Genomic DNA, 27,756 nt, shown 5'->3' on the forward strand with positions numbered 1-27,756 from the left:
TTTAGAAGAGGATTTCAGGCGATTGATACGTCTGCTCAGAGTGGAGCGGGCATGCAATTTAAATGAATAATCAATAAATAATATTGCTGCGCCAAGTGAATAAATCAATAAATGTGTCAAAATAATTTTAAATAAGATATCAAATCAATCTTAATAAATCAACTCTATTATTAGTGATTTCCAGTGATCTTAATAGTCCCAATTATTAGTGAATCATAAAGTGAAATCAAAGATGAACAAATCAATCTTCATCTGTGATCACAAATTAAAGTGCTGCATGCTTCACTCCAAGTGCTCCCAGTGGTTGGTGCAAGATAAGCAGTTCACCTTAGGATTAGACTCCTGAGAGTCAAACACGCTTTGGGATATAAGTATAGCAGGCTGATGTCCCTTTCTTTCACCGCCTCCAGCTATCCCTCCGTATAGACCAGAAATCCGGTGTAAAAAGAAGAGAAGATCTAATGCTCTCTGTTTTGCAAAAAGCTATTTACTCCCTCTCAAACAGAAAAGCCCATTCTTGCGGTATGTCAGTTTGATCCGCCAGTGCTCGAAGCCAAAAGGGATGGAGCGCCACGGACGTGGCATGGTTGACGGAGCCAGGTTCAGGGAAACCCAGTAGGGAGCATGGTCAGACAAAGACCGAGGATGAAACCCCGCACATATCAGTAGCGGTAGCAATTGCGCAGAAACCATAATAAGGTCTATGCAAGAGAACGACGAGTGGGTGGTGGAGAAGCATGAATATGCCCTATCAGAGGGGTGGAGATGACGCCAGGAGTCCGTTAAGGGCCGGATGCAGGACCATATTAAAATCTCCCGACCACACAGCGGGAATGGTAGGGTGCTGCGCCATGAAGGCAACCCCCTCAGTAACCACTGCAGTGCTGTACGGGGGGGGGGGGGGGATATAACAGGCCAATATAAGATACGGTTTGGAATATAAGAGGGCATGCAAAAAAACAAACCTACCCTGCGGGTCCGTGTGAACTGTGAGAAGGGAAAAGTGAAGCGATTTACCCACCAGTATCGAGACCCCCCGGGAGTGGGAGGAGTAAACAGCGTGGTAAGCACCCAAGGCCGCCGCAGGGCCAGTGGGAGTTATCCCGTGGCATGGGTTTCTGTTAAGACCGCCACATCCGCCCTGTAAGATTTAAGGCACTGAAAAATAGCTGACCGCTTAATTTTGTCCCGTAGGCCACGGACATTCCACGTAAGGAATCTTAAGGGGCCCATTGTAAGGACATGTATATAGCAAAGCGGATGGGTAACAACAGGACTCTGAGGACACATGACACTGGACAGCCACAGAAGAACACATAGCATGAAAATATTGCAATATCTACCCAGACAGGCAAAACCTCAAGTAAGACATACTGTACATTGGTAATAATTGAAATAGCATATGAAAGTCAAATAACAACCTTAACATTCCCCCCACCCCGCTCTCCGCCCCCACAACCTGGCGGGAGCACAAAACCCAAAACAAGTTCAGAGATCATAAACATAACAATGTGCAACCCAAGGGTGAGCCGGGACCCAAGTACCACTAGCAAAATATATAACAGCATCTCTGCAGTGTGTTCTGCGAACACAGGGGGCGACCCAACGCTGGTGAGGAAGCCAGTAGTAGGAGCAAAAAAGAAAAGTAACACTAAAAAACAAAACAACAGGGAGCGTGCCATACACACCAAGTATGACAGCCCCCAACTCACGCAGACGGTCATTAGGTAGAGTCCCCCTGAAGCAGGAAGGCAGTGGGACACAATGTGCAGGGGGGGCATATAGCACGCAATACACTTAATACCCAACCCCGAAGGCAGTAGCAGGGTACACCCCCGAGCTGTACATATCAACACAGTAACATTATCCAGGTAATATAAGTCCAACCACTGAAAAGTGAAATAGAAAAATAAAATAGAAATAAGCAGGTAATAATAAAAATAAATAGAACAGAAGGGGGCAGTACTCTATACTATGCGTAGCACCCACGAAATGGTTTGGGGAGCCATACAGGAGACCAACAGGTGGAATACCGGGATGAGACGGGTACCCCCCTCCACAACAGAGCAGAATGCGGGAAACCATCAGTCCTCATAGTCAGGATGGAAGGGGGGAAGAGGGGGTTCCCACCGTCCCTGCAGGGGTCCCAATGTCATTAGATCCCACATGTGGAGAAGGTGCCAGAAGGGGAAGATGAAAAGTCACCTCAAACTTGGTCACGGCCTTGCGCTGTATACTAATCAAGCCATGCAGACGCCAACTCAGGGTCCTCATAAAATTAGGCTTTCCCATCACAGATCACACGGAGGCACGCTGGGAACAACATGGCGTATTTCAGATTGTGAGTACGGAGCCTTCTCTTAACATTCGTGAAGCGGGATCTCTGTTTTTGAACTTCAATGGAAAATTCCGGGAACACCATGATGGTCACGTTTTGGAAAGGGATGTTGCCACGTTCCCTAGTGTGACGCAGGATTTTGTCCCGATCGCGGTAGTTCAGCAGTTTGGCTATGAAAGTCCGCGCTGGGGCACCCTCAAGGGGGTGGCGGGCGGGCATACGGTGGGCCCTCTCAACCGCAAACGTGGCAGAAAAGGCCTCCCTGCCATAGTTGGAGATCAGCAGATTTTCCAGGAATGTCGGAGGGTCCACACCCTCAGCACCCTCCGGGAGCCCTACAAAACGGAGGTTACACCGCCGGGCCCTATTTTCTAAGTCGTCCTGCTTCTGGGCGAGTTGCTGGAACTGGCGCTGAAGCGACTCAGTAGAATGCTGCAAGGGGAGAATGACATCCTCTGCCTGGCTGATTCTGGCCTCTGTGTCCGTGACCCGGTCCCTAAGTTTAGACAAATCTTGTCTGATCAATGAGACATCCACCTTTACTTCTTCTATCTTGGCCGTTAGTGTGGCCTGACAAGTGGAAATGGCATCCAGTATCTTGTTAAGGTTGGGGGCGGCTGCCGGCGCGGGAAGCTCGGCGCCATCTTGTGCAGCGGGGCCCGGGTCCTGCCGGCAGAATTTGTCCAGGGATGCAGCGGCCGCGGAGGAGCCCTTCTTCGATGGAGACATGGCTCTGAGCGTGCGGGAGCGAGGCACACAGGTCCGGTGTGTGTGAGAAGTCGTGGGCACTCAGGATGGAGAAGGATGAATTGACCGATAGCGGAGCTAGGCACTCGTGCGTCCTACTCCATTGCCGTCCCTGGAGCAGGTTTTTATCAAGGATGTCTCTGTACATTGCTGCATTCATCTTTCCCTCGATCCTGACTAGTCTCCTAGTTCCTGCCGCTGAAAAACATCCCCACAGCATGATGCTGCTGCAACCACCATGCTTCACTGTAGGGATGGTATTGGCCAGGAGATGAGCGGTGCCTGGTTTCCTCCAGACATGACTCTTGTCATTCAGGCCAAAGAGTTCCATTTTTGTTTCATCAGACCAGAGAATTTTGTTTCTCACGATCAGGGGCCTTTTAGCAAACTCCAGACGGGCTGTCATGTGCCTTTTACTGAGGAGTTGCTTCTGTCTGGCCCCTCTACCATACAGGTTTGATTGGTGGAGTGCTGCAGAGATGGTTGTTCTTCTGGAAGGTTCTCCTCTCTCCACAGAGAAACACTGGCACTCTGTCAGAGTAACCATTGGGTTCTTGGTTACCTTCCTGACTAAGGTCCTTCTCCCCCGATCGCTTAGTTTGGCCAGGCAGGCCCACTCTAGGAAGAGTCCTGGTTGTTCCAAACTTCTTCCATTTATGGATGAAGGGGGGCCATTGTGCACACTGGGACCTTAAATAATGCAGAAATGTTTCTGTACTCTTCCCCGATCTGTGCCTCGAAACAATCCTGTCTCGGAGGTCTACAGACAATTCCTTGGGCTTCATGGCTTGGTTTGTGCTTTGACATGCACTGTTAACTGTGGGAACTTATATAGACAGGGGTGTGCCTTTACAAATCATGTCCATATAAACTGAATTTACCACAGGTGGACTCCAATCAAGTTGTAGAAGCATCTCAAGGATGATCAGTGTAAACAGGATGCACCGGAGCTAAGTTTTGAGCGCCATTGCAAATGCTGTGAATACTTATGTATTACTTCTATGCTTTGGGTCATTGTCCTGTTGCAACACCCATCTTCTGTTGAGCTTCAGCTGGTAGACAGATGGCCTTAAGTTCTCCTGCAAAATGTCTTGATAAACTTGGGAATTGATTTTTCCTTCGATGATAGCAATCCGTCCAGGCCCTGACACAGCAAAGCAGCCCCAAACCATGATGTCCCCACCACCATACTTGGGATGAGGTTTTGATGTTGGTGTGCTGTGCCTCTTTTTCGCCACACATAGTGTTGTGTGTTTCTTCCAAACAACTCAACTTTGGTTTCATCTGTCCACAGAATATTTTGCCAGTACTGCTGTGGAACAACCAGGTGCTCTTGTGCAAACTGTAAACCTGCAGCAATGTTTTGTTTGGACAGCAGTGGCTTCCTCTGTGGTATCCTCCCATGAAATCCATTCTTGTTTAGTGTTTTACGTATTGTAGATTCGCTAACAGGAATGTTAGCATTTGCCAGTGACTTTTGTAAGTCTTTAGCTGACACTCTAGGATTCTTCTTCACCTCATTGAGCAGTCTGCGCTGTGCTCTTGCAGTCATCTTTACAGGAAAGTCACCTAGGGAGAGTAGCAGCAGTGCTGAACTTTCTCCATCTATAGACAATTTGTCTTACCGTGGACTGATGAACAGCAATGCTTTTGGAGACACTTTTATAACCCTTTCCAGCTTTATGCAAGTCAACAATTCTTAATCGTAGGTCTTCTGAGAGCTCTTTTATGTGAGGCATCATTCACATTAGGCAATGCTTCTTGTGAAAAGCAAACCCAGAACTGGTGTGTGTTTTTTAAAAGGGCAGGGCAGCTGTAACCAACACCACCAATCTCATCTCATTAATTGGACTGCAGTTGGCTGACATCTCACTCCAATTAGCTCTTGGAGATGTCATTAGTCTAGGGGTTCACATACTTTTTCCACCTGCACTGTGAATGTTTAACATGGTGTGTTCAATAAAAACATGGCAACATTTCATTCTTTGTGTGTTATTAGTTTAAGCAGACTGTAATTGTCTATTGTTGTGATTTAGATGATGATCATATCACATTTTATGACCAATTTGTGCAGAAATCCATATCATTCCAAAGGGTTCACATACTTTTTCTTGCAGCTGTAGAATACACTCTTTAAATGAGCTTCAAAATGCATGGCTTTTCCCTTTAATGAACAAGAAAAATGGGATTTTCGACTTACTGTAAAATCCATTTCTCTGATGTTCATTGACAGACACAGCTCTTGCCATTCTTGACCATTGCATTATGCTGCTCCCTACAGGAGTAGGACACTAGACAGAAAAAAGTTATGGCTACACTCATGGGCAGTCCCAGGGGGTATACACCCTCTTCCTGCTATACTCACTCAGTTTTTTACAAGCAGTGTCTGGAGAATTATAACTCCACAGAGGGGTGGGTGCTGTGTCTGTCAATGAACATCAGAGAAATGGATTTTAATTTACGGTAAGTAAAAAAATTCGATTTTTGTCATGACCGGAACCCTTCTGCCTTGATTCTTCGCAGAAGACTCGTCAGAAGTTTTAGCGGGGAAATGGCATATATCAGAAGATACTGGTCCCAAAGAGACACCAGTGCATCTGTGACGTCAGCCAGAGGATCCCGAGACCTTGCCATAATTCGCTGTACCTTCCTGTTGAGACGAAAGGCAAACAGGTCGACCTCGGGTGTTTTCCACCAGAGATAAAGCTGAACCTTAGAATGCCGGCTACCTCCCAAGTCGTCAGGACACTCTTTGTGCCCTGTTGGTGATAGACATACGCCACGGCTGTGGTATTGTCCGATAGATCCTTACCGTGCACTACTGGAGGCAAATTGTCCAACGAGAAAGACAAACCTTATCGCCTGAAGTTCCAGAATAGTGATTGGTAGTCTTGACTCCCCCAGAGCCCAGACCCCTTAAGCACATCCGTGCCCAAAATGCCTCCCAACCGCAGGGACCACCGTCCAGTACAGGGGAAGGAAGGATTATCTAGAAACTGTGGATCCTTGTCCCACTTGGAAAGAATCTACCTTTGCAGAGGCTTGAACTGTGCAAACGGAACCGCCTCGAAGGTAGACACTATCAGGCACAGCGCCCGCACGCAAGTCCAGAAAGAAGACCGAATGCTGAACAACAGAAATCGAGTCGCATCCTGCAGCTTTGGAGTTGTTGTTCCCCTGGAAAAAACACCCTGGCTGAAGCCAATCCAAAGTCAGACCCAGATAGTCCAACTTGGTGTACGGAACTAGAGCAGAGTTTTGGAAGTTCAATTTCCAACCAAACTACTACAGAGTCCGCATAGTATTGTCCAGGTTGTCCTTTAGACCAGTCGGACACTCTGCCTGCAGAAGAAGATAGTCCAGGTACCCAGTACCGCAATCCCCCACTGTCGCTACTATGCCAAGACCAGGGCCAACACTTTTGTGAATACCCGAGGAGCTGCGGCGACCAAAGGGTAATGCCATGAATTGAGCATGCTCCTCAACCACGGCAAGCGGAGGAAACGCTGATGACCATCATATAATGAAATATGAAGGTAGCATCCTTTGAGTTGGGGATGCCTCTACTGTAAGAATGGACCCCATTTGGAACTTCTGTACCCCCACAAGCGGTTCAAGGCCTTGAGGTTCAGGATTGGACGTACCTTGCCTTCCTTCCCAGGAACTGTAAACAGGTTGGACTAGAAACCTTGAAAACGTTCCGATGTTGGAACCAGAACAATCACCCGCAGGTGGTCTGGGGACAAGCGCAGATTGGAAGAAAGATCCTCACTGGAGGATAAGACCGAAACCTGATCTTGTAACCGGACCAGATTAGCTCGCGGACCCACCTGTCTTGGATCAGGAAGGTTCATGGGTCCGGAAAGAAGCGAAAATGTTCCCCCCACCTCAGACACGGGTGAGGGCACCCCTTCAGGCAGAAGAGGGCCATTCTGCAGGACTGGAAGAACTCGCTCTCTGTGACAAAACCCCTTGCCCCTGGCAGTCTGTGGAAGAAGAACACTCTTCCCCCCGTAAGACCATTAAGGATATCATCCAGGAAGATCCAAACAGGCGATCCCCCAAAAAGGAGAGAACAGATTAGGCCATCTTGGAAGACTGGTCTGCAGACCAGCATTTTAGCCATATCATGCCCTGAAGGACCACTGCTGTCACGGACAGCCTAGAAACCATGCTCAGCAAAGGGAGGAGGGAGCTGTTCTCCCTCCAGGTCACGGCGTAGGAACTTAGCCCACTCAGTCAGAGTTTGCGACACTAGGGCAATGGTAAATACCGGCCTCATTGCCAAACCAGCTAAGGTGTACATAATGCGGGCTACACCGGAATTATGGTTGCCTTGTTGAATCTGGAAACCAGAGGGTCCACCACTGGTGGAAGTCCACTTCTTAAGGATTGACTCCTCATAGGGGTAACACCTGGTAAAGCTCTTAGGAACCCCACGGGATGCTTTAGTCACCTCCACTCTTTTTGTGACAATTATGTCCAAATAGGCGGGAAAAGGAAACACCTTTGCCGCTCTGGATGGCTTGTGAGTGCCAAAGGGTACCTGCACCTCCGTCGCAGCTTCAGCTGCGTCCTCCATCTTTAGGGTCTCACGCACAGATACAATCAGTGCATCTACCAGCGCCTCTTCACACAAAACCCTCCAAGTAAAGAGGGGGGACAGCTACTCACCATACCAGGAACCAGGTGGGCACCTCTCCAGACAGATCCTCCTCTCTATCAAAATGGGGAGGTGTCAGCCAGGAGGAACCCTGCGACTCAGGCCGAGGCCAGGTCATATGCGACCTCGTGAGACGTTTAACTCGCAGGACCAGCCCCCGTCCAGTGGGGCTAAGTCGCGGCCGACCTAGCGTGGAGCTGAGGTCTGTGTGCACTCGCTGGCCAGAATAAGGTGACCACTGGATCTAGATTATCCAGCCCGTCTCTTGATAGTAGATCTCACAGGAAAAATCCAGGAGGAAAAAATGTCCTATATAAAAAATCTTGCCAGGACCAAAGATCCCAACAAGAAACTAGGTACTTACTCCTAACTAGGCAGAAAAAACTGAGTGACTATAGCAGAAAGAGGGAGTATACCCCCTGGGACTGCCCATGGGTGTAGCCAGAAGGTTTTTTCTGACTAGTGTCCTACTCCTATAGGGGGGAGCATAACCCAATGGTCAAGAATGACAGGAGCGGTGTCCGTCAATGAACGAAAGAGAAATAATGACAGTATGCTGTTGGGCTCGTATAATAATGCTATGAGGCTGGAATGAAATTTTTTCCAGGGCTGAATTTTATTCCCAGTCTGGCCCTGTACAGCAGGCACATACTGTATAAGGAATATGAAATGTTGAGTTTACATGCTCTTTCATTTCTTTACAGTCTATACCAGGGCAGGACATTTAGCTTTATTATATTCATAACCAATTCAGGGTCGTTTTAGGCCCTGTGGGAAAATAACCTTCTATTTGGTTGACTTTATGAGATGATTATCTTCACTCAAGTGGCATCTGATGTCACAGGGCTCGATCTCCCAACCGCCTGTGTGCAGAGGTTGTTTGGCTTCATTCTACTCATAACCATTTTGGGGTCATTTAGGACCTGTGGTTAAAAACCCTTCTTGAGTGGATATCCTGGGAATTTTTACCTTGTTTTCAGGGTAGGTACCCCCTCTTTGGTTATGGTGCTCTGCATAAGATTAAAATATCTATAACGTCCTTAATACGTTTTTTAACATTCTTTTATACTACTCTGTAGATCACTGGCATAGTTAGCCATAGCATAAACCCTACTTTGCCCTCAAGTAACTATTGGTTCCCATGTCAGCCCCTGTGATCAAACCCCCTATTTAGGTGCCTGTTTTCTGAACTTTGCTAAGCCTCCGCAGGCCATCCTCAAGATTGTACTTGTTGTATTTTCACATCTGTCTGCATAATGATTTGTTAGTACATAGAAATTATTGTGTATATTGTAATGTTATGTTATGTTCTGCTCCATTCTAGATGTTTAATAAGCTCCTGTTACTCCTAAAAAAGTAAACATAGCCACAAATCATATATATTGTAGAGGGGGCACGCTGTGGATATGTTCCCCTACATTCCTTGAATGAAGGTTCTTCTGTTATCATGAAACACATGTGATTGGGAACTATGTAGTGGCTTATATGGAGCTTTGTATATTGCTTCATATCTTATTTTTAACTTAATGGTTTTTCAAACACTACTTTTTAAAGCTCGATGCTATAAATTTTGATATCTATTGACCAAAAACTCTGTTCTCGTCTTTCCGGGGTACCGAGAAAATCCATGAATTTTGTTGTTTTTGCCTGTCTATATTGACTGGCTTGTGGTACATAAAACATGTACATGCACATAGGTGTTATTCATACCACCATATGTAGCTCAGTGTACATAAAAAAAAAAAATTGGCAGACATGCAAGACTGTTTTTTTTTTTTTTTTTTTGTAGAAGAAACACCCAGAGTCTCTTGTGCAATAAAAATAAGCCTGTCAGCAATGTTTTATAAAGTTTAGTTCAACTTTAGAAATTCCACCAAACACAGTGTGCATCTCAAGTGGCCACCCTAATACCATTTTGAATAAACCACTTCCCTTTTCATGAAAAATCCATATGGGGCTTCCTCAGCAAAGTGATACAAAGAGCAAAGCACTAAATGTGTCCGACACACATTAGATGATTATCTCCTGATCTTATTGGATCTTTAACCAAAGGCACATGACTCATTTTTAAATAGTGAAAACCATGCACAGGCTAAAAAAAAAAAAAAAAAATTAGATAATTTTTGTGAGCAGAAAACACATAACGTGGATATCTGTTGTAATGAATAACAATAAGTAATAGTGTTGCACTAATGTGTATACATGAAAAAAAATAGGAATAGAAACCAACATGCAAAACAGTCAATGCAAATAGAAAAAGGTTTTGGTTGAATGAAATAAAAAAAAAAAAGAGTCACTATTACATAAAATAAAGTGGTTGAACAAAATCAAGTGAAAAACTGTCCAGAAAAATATTAAATAAAGAATAGTCCACAGTGAGATAATGTGCAAGTCCCCTCTGTAGTCACCAGTGTTCCAACACCACTCAGAGTGGTCAGTTAACGCTCAAATTAATCAACTGCAATGGCAATTCTCCATGTACATTCAGACACTGTTGATCAGCACTACTCCTCAAACGTATGGCAGATTCAAAGCAGGAAGGTATAATCATGCAAAAATAGAAGGATAAACACATCTCATAGTGTAGCTATCTTAAAACACCATTGATTAGGCAAGAACTACACTCACAAGCATACATAAACATGTGCAGCATTATTCACCATACAGACATCAACTCCAGGTAAACGTATTTTTACTAAATATTATTTTTATTATTTTAATAAATATTTTATTAAATCTTTTCATGTGACAACACTGAAGAAATTACACTTTGCTACAATGTAAAGTTGTAAGTGTACGGCTTGTATAACAGTGTAAATATGCTGTCCCCTTAAAATAACTCAACACTCAGCCATTAATGTCTAAACCGCTGGCAACAAAAGTAAGTACACCCCTAAGTGAATATGTCCAAATTGGGCCCAAAGTGTCAATATTTTGTATGGCCTCTATTATTTTCCAGCACTGCCTTAACCCTCTTGGGCCTGGAGTTCGCCAGAGCTTTACAGGTTGCCACTGGAGTCCTCTTTCACTCCTCCATGACGACATTACGGAGCTGGTGGATATTAGAGACCTTGCGCTCCTCCACCTTCCGTTTGAGGATGTCCCACAGATGCTCAATAGGGTTTAGGTCTGGAGACATGCTTGGCCAGTCCATCACCTTTACCCTCAGCTTCTTTAGCAAGGCAGTGGTCCTCTTGGAGGTGTGTTTGGGGTTGTTATCATGTTGGAATACTGCCCTGCGGCCCAGTCTCTGAAGGGAGGGGATCATGCTCTGCTTCAGTATGCCACAGTACATGTTGGCATTCATAGTTCCCGCAATAAACTGTAGCTTCCCAGGGCAGGCAGCACTCATGCAGCCCCAGACCATGACACTCCCACCACCATGCTTGACTGTAGGCAAGACACACTTGTCTTTGTACTCCTCACCTGGTTGCCACCACATACGCTTGACACCATCTGAACCAAATAAGTTTATCTTGGTCTCATCAGACCACGGGACCTGGTTCCAGTAATCCATGTCCTTAGTCTTCTTGTCTTCAGCAAACTGTTTGCGGGCATTCTTGTGCATCATCTTTAGAAGAGGCTTCCTTTTGGGACGACAGCTATGCAGACTAATTTGATGCAGTGTGCGACATATGGTGAGCACTGACAAACTGACCTCCCACCCTTTCAACCTCCGCAGCAATGCTGGCAGCACTCATACGTCTATTTCCCAAAGACAACCTCTGGAAATGACGCTGAGCATGTGCATTCAACTTCTTTGGTGGACCATGGCAAAGCCTGTTCTGAGTGGAACCTGTCCTGTTAAACCGCTGTATGGTCTTGGCCACCGTGCTGCAGCTCAGTTTCAGGATTTTTATTTATTCATTTATTTCAGGTACTTATATAGCGCTGTCAATTTACGCATCGCTTTACATATACATTGCACATTCACATCAGTTCCTGCCCTCAAGGAGCGTACAATCTAAGGTCCCTAACTCACATTCATACATACATAGTAGGGCCAATTTTATACAGGATCCAATTAACCTACCAGCATGTCTTTTGAGTGAGGAAGGAAACCCACGCAGGCACAGGGAGAACATGCAAACTCCAGGCAGGTAGTGTCGTGGTTGGGATTTGAACCAGTGACCCTCTTGCTGCTAGGTGAAAGTGCTAACCACTACACCACTGTGCTGGCCTATCTTATAGCCTAGGGCAGCCATCTTTATGTAGAGCAACAATTCTTTTTTTTTTTTTCAGATCCTTAAAGAGAGTTCTTTACCATGAGGTGCAATGTTGAACTTCCAGTGACCAGTATGAGAGAGTGAGAGCGATAACACCAAATTTAACACACCTGCTCGCCATTCACACCTGAGACCTTGTAACACTAATGAGTCACATGACACCGGGGAGGGAAAATGGCTAATTGGGCCCAATTTGGACACTTAGGGGGTGTACTCACTTTTGTTGCCAGCGGTTTGAACATTAATGGCTGTGTGTTGAGTTATTTTGAGGGGACAGCAAATTTACACTGTTATACAAGCTGTACACTCTTTACATTGTAGCAAAGTGTAATTTCTTCAGTGTTGTCACATGAAAAGATATAATAAAATATTTACAAAAACGTGAGGGTGTACTCACTTTTGTGAGATACCGTGTGTGTGTATATATATATATATATATATATATATATATATATCAGAAAATTAAAGGAATACTTTGAAAACACATCAGATCTCGATGGGGAAAAATATCATGCTGGATTTATACTGATATGGACTGGGTATTATGTTAGGAACAAAAGGATGCCATATCATTTGATGGAAATTAAAAATTATCAACCTACAGAGGGCTGAATTGAAAGACAACCTGAAAATCAAAGTGATAAAATCATGCAGCAGGTTAGTCCATTTTGCTGAAATTTCAGTACTCAGTAGCTTGTATGGACCCCACATGCTTGTATGCATGCCTGAAAATGTCGGGGCATGCTCCTAATGAGACGAATGATGGTGTCCTGGGGTATTTCTTCACAGAGCTGAACCAGGGCATCACTGAGCTCCTAAACAGACTTAGGTGCAACCTGGCAGTGTCGGATGGACCGAAACATAATGTCACAGAGGTGTTCTATTGGATTTAGGTCAGGCAAGCGTGGGGGTGATTCAATGGTATCAATACCTTCCCTTTCCAGGAACTGGCTGCATACTCTCGCCACATAAGGCCAGGCATTGTCATGCACCACGAGAAACCCATGACCCGCTGAACCAGTGTAGGGTTTGACAATAGATCTAAGGATTTCATCCCGATACCTAATAGCAGTCAGGGTGCTATTGTCTAGTCTGTAGAGGTCTGTGCGTCCCTCAATGGATATGCCTTCCCAGATCATCACTGACCCACCACCAAACCGGTCGTGCTGAATGATGTTACAGGCAGCATAACGTTCTCCACAGCTTCTCCAGACCCTTTCATGTCTGGCACATGTGTTCAGGGTGAACCTGCTCTCGTCTGTGAAAAAATGAGATTTTTGACTTACCATAAAATCCATTTCTCTGATGTTCATTGAAGGACACAGCTCCTGATCTTATTAACTATTGGGTTATACTGCTCCCCGCAGGAGTAGGACACTAGGCAGTAAAAAAAAAGTCTGGCTACGGCTTTGGGCACTCCCAGGGGGTATATTCCCTCTCTTTGCTATAGGTACTCAGTTTTGTTACAAGCAATGATAGAAAAATTTTTATGGTAAGTCAAAAATCACATTTTCTCTTTCGTTCATTGATGGGACACAGCTCCTGATCATCTTCTTAACCATTGGGACGTCCCAAAGCAGTGTTAAACATGAGGGGTAGAACAGCGAAAAAAATTGGATTTTGGAGCGTAAAATCCATTTCTCTGATGTTCATTGACAGACACGGCTTCTGATTCTTCTTAACCATTGAGTTATACTGTTCCCTACAGGAGTAGGACACTAGGCAGGAAAAAGCTTGACTTCGCCTATGGGCAGTCCCAGGGGGTAAACACCCACACTCAGCTATAGGCACTCAGTTTTGTTACAAGCACTGTCAGAAGAATAACAACTCCACAGAGGGGACGTCCCAAAGCCAGTGTTAAACATGATGGGTAGGAAAACAGCCGAAAAACATTCCCAAGGCTAACTATAGTCAACCAGGTAACATGGAGCTCAACCAAAACAACTGGAGCTCACCTGAAAAAAACAATATACCCTCAAAGAGGACCAGATCTTCTAAACAGCAGCCTGCAAACACTTGCAGCCAAAAGAAGCATCCGCAGATGCCAACATATTCACCTTATAAAACTTTGTAAAAGTGTGCACAGATGACCGCCTTGCAAACCTGCATCACTGATGCCTGATGACGGAAGGCCCCGGAGGCACTAAGCGCCTGAGTAGAGCGTGCCTTTACAGGAAAAGGAGGAACCTGACCCCTAATTGAATAGGCCTGAATCACTGTCTGTCTGATCCATTTGGAAATTGTCGCAGCAGAAAAGGGCAACCCTTTTCGAGGTCCAACTGTGAGTACAAATTGTGAGTCTGACTTCCTAAAAGACTCTGTAGCTGCCAGGTACACCCTGATCGCCCGAACCACATCCAGGGAATGTAGAAAGTTCCTTAGGATGTTTAGTCCTGGGACATAGGGAAGGCAGCACAATGTTTTCAATCAAATGGAAATCAGAGAGGACCTTTGGAAGTAACAACGGACAGGGACGAAGAACCACCTTAGCTCTGTAAACCAACAGGTCGGGTGAACGGCAAAACAACGCCGCCAGCTCAAAGACCCTGCATGCAGAAGTAATCGCCACCAAAAAGGCCACCTTCAGGGACAATGTAAGCAGGGGATCCTTCCGATATTTACAAGTGGAGATTCCTGGATAACTGACATTACCAAGCGGAGGACCCACGGCAGTAATGGAGACCGTGCTGGAGGAACCAAGTGTTGAGCTCCCTGGATAAAGGCATGCACCAAGGAAAGTGTGGCCAATGGAGGTTGAAAGAAAACCACCAAGGCCAAAACCTGGCCCTTGGAAGGACTCAAGGCCAGGCACTGCTCAACCCCCCGTTGGAGGAAAGCCAATATCCGAGCCACCGAAAAGGAGCGAGGGAGAACCCCAAAAGACTCAAACCACGCAACGTACGTCTTCCAAATACGATAGAGGTAGATTTTCTAAACTTTAACAGCGTAGGAATCACCGATTCAGACAAACCTCTATCCTTTATAGCACCTGGCTTTCAACAGCCAAGCAGTTAAAACCAGCGACTGCTTCCTGCTGTGATGGAAGATTGGTCATTGAGACCGAGGATCTTCCCTGAGAGGAAGTCTCCAAGGAACATCAGCGACCAGCCGTACCAGATCATTGTATCAAGACCGGTGAGGCCAGTCTGGAGCCACAAGGAAGACTAGAATCCCTTGCTCCCTGGATCCTGCATAGGAGTCTTGGCAGAAGTTTGAGAGGGGGAAAGGCATAAATCAGATGATACTGATGCCAAGGAGCCACTAATGCATCTGCCACGTTGGTCAGAGGATCCTGAGGCCATGCCACAAACCTCTGTACCTTCCATGAAATGTGTACAGCACAGAGGGCTGGAACGATCGATTTGCCCACCTTAGAATGCTGACTGCTTCTGCCTGCAGAAGATCGTCCAGGTACCCCAGTACTGCGATCCCCCGCTGACGTAACAATGCTAGCATCGGGCCAACACTTTGTGAAGACCCAAGGAGCGGAGGTGAGACCAAAGGGTAATGCCACAAACTGATAATGCTCATGGCCCATGGAAAAGCAGAGGAAGCGCTGGTGACTGGAACATATTGGAATATGAAGGTAGGCGTCCTTGATGTCGAAAGAAGCAAGAAAATCCCCCAGATATAGGAATGCAACTACCATGCGAATGGACTCCATTCAGAACTTCTGTACCCGCACAAAGCAGTTTAGCGCCTTGAGGTCCAGAATTGGACGTACCTTGCCTTCCTTCCAGGGAACTGTAAACAGGTTTGACTAAAACCCCTAAAAACATTCCGAAGCTGGAACCGGGACAATCACCCGATGAAGTAAGAAGTCTTGCACTTCCTCAAAGTGACCCCGTAACCAATCTGGGGACAAGTGCAGGTTGGAAGGGAAGAACCTTTCTGGAAACTCAATCTTGTAGCCGGATCGAATGACTTTTGTCCCACTTTACCTGTACCAGAGAGGTCCACAGATCTGGAAATTAGCGAAGACGTCCCCCACCTCAGATATGGTTGAGGGCGCCCCTTCATGCAGAGGAAGCCTTGTCTACAGGTTCTTGAAGAGCCCCTCGTGGCTTGCCAGACCAGGTCCTCTTGGAACCTCCAGGGGAGGCCCTGAAGGACTTAGAGACCACAAGAGTGCATTTTGGACAACCCCACTGTTATATGACAATGTTGTCAAAGTAAGCGGGAAAGGGGAACACCCCTGCACAGTGGAGGACCTGCGGTGCCAAAAAGTACTAGCGCCTCCGACGCAGCATCTCCGCCATGTTTAAAACATCCTCACTGTCTGAGCACTCAGGGTGCGTGGACGCAGACCTAGTAGCGTGACTCGTGTCCGCAGTGGCCAAAACAGATTCAGGATCTGATGGACAGATGAGGCTGGGGAGGGAGCGGTGGAAGCTATATACTAAGATCACCCGGAAAAAAAACATAACAATCAGGGAAGGGCCGCTGGCTGCGATCCCAGAAGGGGGGGGGGGGGTTGCCAGCCGAGGGTACACGAATGGAGCAGGAACTGGACCCCGCAAAAAACAAGAGGATCGCCCTCCCAGCCCCCCCAGGACGACCCTGTTCAACCCCCCGTTGTGGACCAGGAAAAAAACCTGGTCAGCTGCAACTCCAACAAGCCCCCCTTAAGAGCATGTGGCAAAAGCCAGCTCATAACCTTAGCCAGGGAGGGTCCCACCATCCCAGGGAGGGGCCCACGTCCACCCCAAAAACCCTGGGAGTTCCAAGACATGGATCGGTAGTCTGGACTTTTCCAGTGTCCAAAGCCCCTAAGCAGAAATTTTGCTGAAGAACGCCTCCCCAGCCGGACAGGCTGGCATCCATGTTGACCACTATTCAATACAAGGGGAGGACGGATTTGCCCAGCCGAAGCGCCGGAGAACGGAGCCACCAGATCAGGGACTCCTTCTTTCCCCGGCTCAGCCAGATCTGATTGTCCAGAGACTGTGTAGTCTTGTCCCATTTGGGCAGAATCGCCCTTTGCAGGGACCTCGTATGGACCTGTGCAAACAGAACCACCTCGAAGGTAGACACCATCAGGCCCAGCACCTGCATGCAAGTACGGAGGGATGACCATCTGCTGGACAGCAGGAGACAAATTGCAGCCTGCAATTTCCGGAGTTTGTCCAGAGGAAGGAGCACTCTGGCTAAGGCCGATCCAGAGTCAGACCAAGATAGTCCAGCTTCGTTGGCGTAACAATGCTAGCACCGTGGCTAACACTTCTGTGAAGACCAGAGGAGCAGAGGCGAGACCAAAGGATAACGCCACAAACTGATAATGCTCCCCTCCCACGGCAAAGCGGAGGAAGCACTGTTGATCGGCACATATTGGAACGTAAAAGGTAAGCATCCTTAATGTCGATAGAGGCAAGAAAATCCCCCTGATGCAGGGATACCACCACCGTGGGAATGGACTCCATCCTGAACTTCTGCACCCACAGCAAGCAGTTTAGCGCCTTGAGGTCCAGGATTGGACGCACTTTGCCTTCCTTCCTGGGAACTGTAAACAGGTTTGTGTAAAAACCCTGAAAACGTTCCAAAGTCGGAACCAGGACAATCACCCCTTGAAGTAACAGGTCTTGTACCGCCCCAAACAGACCCTGTAAGCAGTCCGGGGACAGGCACAAGTTGGAAGGAAAGAACCTTGCCGGGTGACAAGAGCAAAACTCGATCTTGTAGCCAGACCGAATTACTTTGTGGACCCACTTGTCTTGCACCAGGTAAGTTCACGGGTCCGGAAACCAGCGAAGACGTCCCCCCACCCTTGATACTGGTGAGAGCGCACTTTCATGCTTAAGGAGCATTGTCCGCGGGTCTGGAGAAGCCCGCTCTCGGCTTGCCAGACCAGGTTCGATTGGATTCTCCAGTCAGCCGGATCCTTAAAGGCTGGGGACTTTTCAACCGGAATCATGGTTGCCTTGTTCAATCTGGAAACCAGGGGGGCCAACACAGATGGAACAGTCCACTTCTTAACCGCTTCCATACAGAGCAGTTAGACACCCTTCCTGTCCAGACCAATTTTCAGCTTTCAGCACTCTCACACTTTGAATGACAATTACTCAGTCATGCTACACTGTAACCAAACAAAATTTTTATCATTTTTTTCACACAAATAGAGCTTTCTTTTGGTGGTATTTGATCAAAACTGGGGGGGGTTTTTTTCGTGATATATGCAAAAAAAGAGCAAAAATTAAAAAAAAAAAAACACTTTTTTTAGTTTCAATTATGAAATTTTGCAAAAAATAAATTTTTCTTCATACATTTGGGCCAAAATGTATACTGCTACATGTCTCTGGTAAAATTAACCCAAATTAGTGTATATTATTTAGTCTGTGTGAAAGTTATTGAGTCTAGAAGCTATGGTACCAATTACTGAAAATTGATCACACCAGATGTACTGACTGCCTATCTCCTTTCTTGAGGCCCTGAAATGTCAGGACAGTACAAATACCGACCAAATGACCCCTTTTTGTAAAGTAGACAGTCCAAGGTATTTAGTAAGAGGCATGGTGAGTTTTTTGAAGTTGTAATTTTTTCCCACAATTCTTGGGAAAATGAAGAAAAAAATTTTTTTTCTTTTTTTTCCCACAAAGTTGTCAATTTATAAGCTATTTCTAACACATAGCATGTACACAGCAAAAATTACACCCAAAAATACATTCTGCTACTCCTTCTGAGTATGGCGATACCACATGTGTGAGACTTTTACACAGCCTGGCCACAAAAAGAGACTCCACGTCCAAGAAGCACATTCAGGCGTTCTAGGAGCATAAATACACATAAAACTTTCTTACTACCTATCACACTTTTCAAGGCCCTAGAGCACCAATACAATGGAAAAGTCCACAAAATGACCCCATTTTGGAAAGCAAACACTCCAACGTATATTCTATGAGGCATTATGGGTCGTTTGAACATATCATTTTTTTCCACAGGTTTTTGGAAAATGTGGGAAAAAAATGAAAACCTTTTTTTTTTTACACAAAGTTGTCAATTTATAGGATATTCCTAACACATAGCATGTACACAGCAAAAATGACACCCCAAAATACATTCTGCCACTCCTCCTGAGTATGGCAATACCACATGTGTGAGACTTTTTCACAGCCTAGCCATATAGAGGGGCCTAACATCCAAGGAGCATCATCATGCATCCTAGCCACTTGCCTAGGCCTATTTTTGACATTTGGTGTTTACAAGCTAAAATCAGTTGTTTTGCTAGAAAACTGCTTAGAACCCCCAAACATTATATATATTTTTTTAGCAGAGACCCTAGAGAATAAAATGGAGATTATTGCAATATTTTTTATCACACCGTATTTGCGTAGCGGTCTTCCAAACGCAATTTTTTTGGAAAAAATTCACTTTTTTTAATTAAAAAATAAGAAAACAGTAAAGTTAGCCCAATTTTTTCCATAATGTGAAAGATAATGTTACGCCGAGTGACACCTAGTCGCGAGGGACAAGCCTCATCCCTGATCGCGCCGCTGCGTGCCGCCGGGGGCGCGCAGTAGCAGCTAGAACGGGCCGACGTCATATGACGGCGGCCCGGATCTAGACAACCACTTTGCCGACGTCATTTTACATGACTCGGTATGGAAGTGGTTAATAAAGGATTTTTCATAGGGGTATCACCTAGCAAATCGCTTAGGGACCCCAAGGGGACACTTTGGTCATCCCCACTCTTTAGCGACAATTCTGTCAAAATAGGCGGGGAAAGGAAACACCTTTGCCTCTCTGGATGGCTTGTGAGTGCCAAAGGGAACCTGCGCCTCTGTCGCAGCTGCATCCTCCATCTTTAAAGTCTCACCCACAGATACAATCAGTGCTTCCACCAGCATCTTTTCGTGCGTAGTTACAGTTGTGGAGGAATCATCCTCACTATCTGAGGATTCCAGGCGCGTGGTCGCAGACCCAGCAGAGAGACCCATGTCCGTGGTGGCCAAATCAGATTCATTATCTGATGAGACAGATGATGCAATGTAAGGTGGGGGACACTTTTTGCTAGCCCGTCACCCAAAAGCCACCTCCACCCGAGACACAAAGGACTCCAGGACCACCGTCAGTGCATTGATGGATGTTTGGGACCCGGAGGACCCCGCAGCCTCAGAGAGGGAATCAGGATTGGAAATGTGCTCCAAAGACTTCATCAGTCACCTGGGGGAACCCACAAAAAGTGTAAAACACTGCTAAGGGACAACCCCCCACCGCGCACCACCTAGTCGCCAGGTACAAAGCACCAAGTGATCCTCGGCAGAGAGGGAGAGGACTCCACCAGAAACACCCAGCAGAAACAGGCACCTGCAGCCACCAGGATAATCTGCACTCCATGTGCCATGAAAAGGAAGTGAAAAGATCCAGGAGTAAGCACCAGGGGGTGAAGAGGGGCTCCCACCAAAATCCCCACCCACAGGGCTCCTCAGTCATGGCCGCCGCTACTTTCAATTGCAAACCACCGCAAAATGGCAGTCGGACCACACAAACATGGCCGCCGTGCATTGAGCACACAGGCTACAGCAAAATGGCAGCCCGAGTGGCACCATGAGGCTCCCAGGGACCCAGGAGAAATCCCTAGGCCTCAAGGACAAGCCCAGGCAAAAGAGGGGGCCCGGGCGTGAGCTCCCACCACAATCCACCCCCGTCACAGGCCGCATAGCGCCCTGCCCCCACCCCCAGGAGGTAGACCAGACCACCCACACAGCCCCAGCAGAGGGGAGGGTGGGGTAGGAAGGATGGGAACCCTGTGGTCCAACCGTCCCAAGGAGGGGCCCACGCCCACCCTAAAATCCTCCGGGGGAGAGGGGGGACAGCTACTCACCATACCAGGAACCAGGCGGGCACCGCTCCAGACAGAATCCCTTCCCATCGAAGTGGGGGGGCTGTCGGCCAGGAGGAACGCTGGTACTCGGACCAAGACCCAGGCATACGTGACCTTGTGAGGCATTTAACTCACAGGCCAGCCCCTGTCCAGTGGGGCTATGTCACGGCCGACCCAGCGTGGAGCTGAGGTCTGCACGCACTTGCTGGCCAGACTGGGGTGACTACTGGATCTAGATTATCCAGTCCGTCGCCCAGTCCGGCAGTTGATTGTAGATCTCACAGGAAAAAAAAAACATAAAATAATTTCTATCTAAAAAGAAAAAATTGCCAGGACCAGAGTTTCCAGCAAGGAACTAGGTCCTTACTCCTGACTAGGCAGAAAAAAAACCTATAGCAGAGAGAGGGAGTATACCCCCAGGGACTGCCCATAGGCGTAGCCAGACTTTTTTTTCTGCCAAACTGCCCTACTCCTGTAGTGGGCAGTATAATCCAATGGTTAAGAAGATCAGGAGCTGTGTCTGTCAATGAATGAAAGAGAAACACAGGGCACCATTGAGGGACCTGCCAATTCTAGTGTTCAATGGCAAATGCCAATCGAGCTCTACGGTGCTGGACAGTGAGCACAGGGTCCACTAGAGAATGCTATGCCCTCAGGCCACCCTTATAAAGTCTGTTTTTGATTGTTTAGCCAGTGACATTCACACCAGTTGCCTACTGGAGGTAATTTTGTAGGGCTCTGGCAGTGCTCATCCTGATCCTCCTTGCACAAAGGAACAAATATTAGTCCTGCTGATGGGTTAAGGACCTTCTATGGCCTGTCTAGCTCTTCTAGAGTAACTGCCTGTCTCCTGGAATCTCCTCCATGCTCTTAAGACTGTGCTGGGAGACACGGCAAACCTTCTGGCAATGATACGCATTGATGTGCCATCCTGGAGGAGTTGGACTGCCTGTGCAACCTCTACAGGGTCCAGGTAATGTCTCATGCTACCAGTAGTGACACTGACCCTAGCCAAATGCAAAACTAGTGAAAAACAGTCAGAAAAAAATGAGTAGGGGAACAAAATTCAGTGGCCTTCACCTGTAAAACCATTCCTGTTTTGGGGGGTTGTCTCATTGTTGTCCATCCAGTGCACTTGTTGCTAATTTCATTAACACCAAAGCAGCTGAAACTGATTAACAATCCGCTCTGCTACTTAACTTTCCAGATCAATATCCCAGGAGAGAGAGGAGAGGAGAGGAGAGAGAAACAATCTGTCTGTAGCAACAATGAAGCAATCAGGAACAGCATGGCCATATCAGCACTGTAGTCTGCCAAAATGTGAAAATGTGGAAACCCTGGAGTTACATTTTGATAGAATTGTCCCCTAGGAAATACACTACCAGTGACCCTGTATGGTGCCATCTGGCTACAGAGGAATAAATAGAACTTGAGAAACTGGGTGACTTTCTGATGTAGCATAGTTGCAGTGTTTGCTAACTAGTGGTGGTAGCTCGGGGACTGGTTTCATTGGTGCCTGGGATTTATCTGCAAAAGCAATGGTATATGCACAAAGCCTACAGTAGAACTAAAGGAAAAAGTATATTTTATTTTTTTATTTAGTGGTGGATAGAGTGGAGAGGGATTAGAACACCTGCCAGGTTTTCTATATCTGTTTGTGCCTCTGTTAGGGAGATTTACCCTCTCTATCCGTCCTGTTTCCTGTGATCACCGAAAGGAAAAGAGAAAGGAAATCCAAAACTTTGGGCTGTCACCAGAACAGAAAAGATGGAATATCTTCCCATGGGGACACTAGTTATGGTAACAACAATGAATTTCCTCCCTTTGGAGGAATTTCCTCTCACTTCCAGTTTTAAATATGGGAAAAGAAGTGAAGGGATATCTCTCCAATGAGACAAAGAAAAAAACACTGACAGGGGTCATAACCTTTCCTTATTACTATCCAAAATGAGGGGGTGTTGTGCTTGCACTGCAAGGGTTAACTGTTTGTTTAGAATAGGGGAGAGTAAAGGCATTTTACTTACCCGAACATCTGTTCCCCCTCTAGATTTAAATGAGTAGTCACAGCCACAAAGCAAGGGAGAATGTTTCCTGGAGTTCAGCAAACACAAAAACACAATACTATCTTGCAGCAGCATGTAGAAGAAGCTACATGCTTATCTCGCTAACTAGGCAAATCTTTGTTTTCTTCCACAGTTACTGACATTGCTGCTATCTGACTTGTTAGCCTGTCCCCCACTGGGCACTGTGGTACTTCATGCCAGCCACTACATCACTACAATACACAGCAGTGATGCAGTAGAAGGTGAAAGAAACCACAGCAAAAAAACAGAACATGCTGTCAGATACACACATCCAGGAGTGTCTGGAGGCAACATCACCAGAAACTGTGGATGAATATAAAGATTTGGTTCACTGCTTGCAGTATGCAGTATCTTCTTTGAAAGGGTTTTATAGCCTGAAATTTTGTTTACAAGTGACAGTGTTGCTTTAAATAACAAGCAATCAAATTTCAATAGGCTACAGACATATCGAAAAGGGTTTTTGGATTCCATGGGGTACTTGTGTTCATTGTCTTTCAGGACCATACAGATAATCTAGTCTTACCTCTCACTTGCAGCCCAGCACAAGTTCCTCTCGAACACTGGTAAATTTTGGTGCCCATATCCGGTGACTAGACGGTACACGTACGTGCGGGATAGTGCATCATGCCGTGCATGAAAGTCATTACTTACACGGATGGCCTTCAGAACACTGTGTGCAAAAAAAACATACAAAATAGGAAACTCATGAAATAATATTTTAAACAGAGGAACACATGACAAACTAATAGGCCCAGGTATAAATAAATAGTCACTCCACCCAAAAATTTTATTTTTGGTGGATGCAATGACTGTGTTGCATCTACTATACATTTCCAATATCACAAAAGTACTCCAACAGATACAGCTCTATGGCTGCTCAGCTGAAGAGATATGTTCCCCAATAGATGCACTTTTCTTCCATTTCATAGAATGTAGTAAAAACCTAGACTACCCAGCTTTAGGCCAAGAGAAGGGATTTAATAGAGAAGAGAACATAGTCCAGGAATCTCTGCAATTTAGTTGGTGATTCAGTCTTACTGAAATAACACTTTTGAGAACACGGACTCTGTAAATATAGCATAAGTGAAAAATATGCAGGTGCAGTGTAAGAGAAGTCATTTCTGGCAGGTAAGAGCTGCAAGCAATAAAGTCTTACACTGGTCTACAATGGTAACAGGAACACGTACAAAGTAACAGCATACATTACAGTATTTATTAGTATTTAAAGTAGATGTAAACTGAATGACGTTTCATTTCTTAAAGTACTGTGTATCATAAACATGTTTTGCTCTTTAAAAAAATAGAATTTTTGTAAGAACTTACCGTAAAATAATTTTCTCTGAGTCCTCTGACAGTCGCCACCCACTCATACAGTCTGCACTTCTGGGTATTGGTCTTATCCACAGGAGTAAGCTAGGCATAAGATTTTGTTAGAAAACATTCACAAAACCTTTGTATAGACACACCTACAGGGGGCTATCCCTCTGGTCCAATACCCCCAGCTAGCAGCATTCCCAAATCAGTTTCATAGCAAGCAATATAGAGATCCATGAACCCCAAAAGAGGGGTGGGGGGCGGCGACTGTCAGAGGACTCAGAGAAAAGAATTTTACGGTAAGTTCTTACAAAAATTCTATTTTCTCTTACGTCCTCCGACAGTCGCCGCCCACTCATACAGTCTGCACTTCTGAGACGTCCCAAAGGAGTCTGTAGATGTGAGGGGTGGGAAACGGAACCGTCAAAAAAGGCAATGCAGCACCCAGGTCAGAGAAAAGAACCTTATCTGAACCAGAAAGGTAACCACTGGGTAACAGGAAAGCTCAACAGGAGCAAACAAACCCAGGAAAGCAAAATAACCAAGGGGGAAAAAACCCCAACAGGAGGAGACAGGCTAAAAACCGCCATGTCTCCCCTAAGGCACTGCCGCACTCAGAACTTTGCAGCCAAAAGAGGCATCTGCGGATGCCAGAACATCAAGTTTGTAAAGTTTAGTAAAGGTATGCACGGACGACCAGGTCGCCGCCTTGCACACCTGGGACACCAACGCCTGATGGCGGAAGGCCCAAGACCCACTAACCGCTCTGGTAGAGTGCGCCGTGACAACCCGATCCCTAATTGAATAGGCCTGTAGAATCGTCTGTCTGATCCATTTGGAAATGGTTGCCGCAGACGCAGCCGTACCCTTCCGAGGTCCCTCAGGAAGGACAAAAAGAGAATCCGACTTTCTGAAGGATTCAGTAGACGACAGGTAAACCCTGATCGCCCTTACCACATCCAAGGAATGCAAGGCAAACTCCTTGGGTTGCTTAGGCCTCGCACACAGTGAAGGTAAGACAATGTCCTCGTTGAGATGGAAATCCGAAACCACTTTCGGAAGAAAGGACTGATGAGGTCGCAAGACCACTTTGTCCATATGAACAACCAGATAGGGGGAGCGGCTCGACAGGGCCGCCAACTCCGACACTCTGCGAGCAGATGTGACCGCCACCAGAAAGGCAACTTTCCATGACAGCACCGGCAGAGGAATCTCCAGGATGTTCTCGAATGGAGGACGCTGCAAAAATGGACAAAACCAAATTCAGGTCCCAAGGAGGCAAGGGTGCCCTCCTAGGGGGAGCCAGATGACGCACCCCTTGAATGAAAGTGCAGATCACGGAATTCGACGCCAGAGGGCGTTGAAAAAGAATGGCCAGCGCAGATAACTGGCCCTCAATAGTGGTAAGCGCCAATCGCTGCTCCACACCAGTTTTCAGGAATGCTAACACCCTCGCCACCAAAAAGGAGTGGGGATTGAACCTCTGCGATTCACACCAGGTGAAATAAGCCTTCCAGGTACGATAATAAATCTTACCAGACGAGGCTTTCCTAGCCTTAAGTAAGGTAGGAATGACCGCCGACGAGAGACCCCTGTCTCTCAAGACCTGGCTTTCAACAGCCACGCCGTCAAAGCCAGCGACTGTAAAGCAGGATGAAAGATCGGCCCCTGAGACAGAAGATCCTCTCGTAGTGGGAGCCGCCAGGGAGGCTCGACGACCAGTTGCATGATGTCCGCGTACCAAGACTGGCGCGGCCAGTCTGGGGCCACTAGAATCACCAACCTAGGTTCCGAGACCAACCTGCGAAGGAACCTGGACAACAACTGAATCGGGAGGAAGCCATAAATCAGGCGATACCGATTCCAAGGCACTACCAACGTGTCCGAGGTGTCCGCCAGAGGGTCGCGTGTTCTTGCCACGAACCTTCCCACCTTGTTGTTTAGCCAAGACGTGAACAGATCCACATCCGGGGATCCCCACTGCGCACACAGCATCTGAAACACCTCAGGGTGTAGGGACCATTCCCCCTGGTCCAGGGTCTGGCGACTCAGATAGTCCGCCTGCCAGTTCTCCACACCTGGAATGTGAACTGCCGAAATCGCCGGGACCTGCATCTTGGCCCAAGATAGAATCTCGGCCACTTCCTTGGCCGCCCGGCACTCCTGGTGCCCCCTTGGTGAATGATGTAAGCCACCGCAGTGGCGCTGTCCATCTGCACCCGCACCGGACAGCCCCGCAGACGATCTGACCAACGGAGCAAACAGAGCCTGATCGCTCGCAGTTTAAAGACATTTATCGGAAGGGAGGACTCTCCCTCCGACCAAGTGCCCTGGGCAGACAGATTGCCCAGAACACCACCCCAGCACGACAGACTGGCGTCCGTGGTTACCACAGTCCATAGCAACGGTCGAAAGGACTTTCCTTCCCGCAGAGCCGGAGACTGAAGCCATCACAGAAGATCCGATCTGACTTGAGGGCTCAAAGAGATCCTCCTTTCCAAGGAGTGAGGATGCCTGTCCCACCTGGTCAGGATCTCCGCTTGCAGAGATCGCTTGTGAAACTGTGCAAACGGTAACACCATCAAGCCCAGGGACCGCATGCAGGTCCGGAGCGAGGAGAACTCGTTGTCCCTGAGGGACTTGACCTCGTCCTGCAGAGTCTGGAGTTTGTCCAGAATCATCCCCAGGTAAGGGAGACAAACAGAAGGGCACAATGTCGACTTCTGAAAATTGATGGTCCACCCGAACTCCTGGAGCGTCTGAACCGTGGTGGACAGATCATGCAACAGAGTAGCACTGGAACTCGATCTTAAAAGGAGATCGTCCAGGTACCCCAGGATGGCAATCCCCTGAACCCGCAACAAGGCAAGAACAGGCACCAACACTTTGGTAAAAACCATTGGAGCCGAAGCAAGGCCGAAAGGCAACGCCACGAACTGATAATGCTCCTCCGCAATTGCGAATCGGAGGTTCCTCTGATGACCCTCGTATATAGGGATGTGTAGATACGCATCCTTGAGGTCGATGGAAACCAGGAAACCCCTGGACTCAGGGATGCCACCACCGACCGGAGGGACTCCATCCGGAATTTCTGGACCCGCACAAAGCGGTTCAGAAACCTTAAGTCCAGAATCGGACGCACCTTGCCCTCTTTTCTGGGCACTGTGAACAGATTTGAGTAAAAACCCCGAAGCCTGTCCCGATGAGGCACCGGGACAACCACTACCTGGGCGAGGAGATCCTGAACCGCCCGATGGAGATCTCAGAAACGATCTGGGGTCAAATGAAGATTTGAGGGAAAGAATCTGTCTGCTGATCGTGATCGAAACTCGATCTTGTACCCTGACCGAATGAGTTCTTGAACCCACCTGTCCTGAATCTTGGCCAGCCAAGGTTTGGGAAAACAGCGCAGACGTCCCCCCCACCCCTGAGAAGGGGCGAGGGTGCCCCTTCAGGTTAAGGCGGACTGGGGTTCTTCTGGCCACCAGAGGCCTTGAAGGACTTACCCTTGTCTTGTGCCTTGAAGGCACGAAAGGATCCCTGGTTAGGTTTAAATGAAGGGCCCC

General features: G+C 47.1%; 1 protein-coding gene across 1 annotated transcript in view; it reads right to left on the reverse strand.

Annotated features, from left to right (window-relative positions):
• PUSL1 (pseudouridine synthase like 1) overlaps positions 1-27,756 on the reverse strand; it is a 159,098-nt gene that overhangs the window by 43,685 nt on the left and 87,657 nt on the right. Inside the window, exon 4 of the mRNA XM_082273557.1 lies at positions 23,400-23,546. Coding sequence (XP_082129683.1) covers positions 23,400-23,546 — 147 coding nt within the window. The remainder of the gene's footprint in view (positions 1-23,399; positions 23,547-27,756) is intronic.

Source organism: Pelophylax lessonae, assembly GCF_965119305.1.
Source record: "Pelophylax lessonae genome assembly, chromosome: 12".
Lineage (NCBI taxonomy): Eukaryota > Metazoa > Chordata > Amphibia > Anura > Ranidae > Pelophylax > Pelophylax lessonae.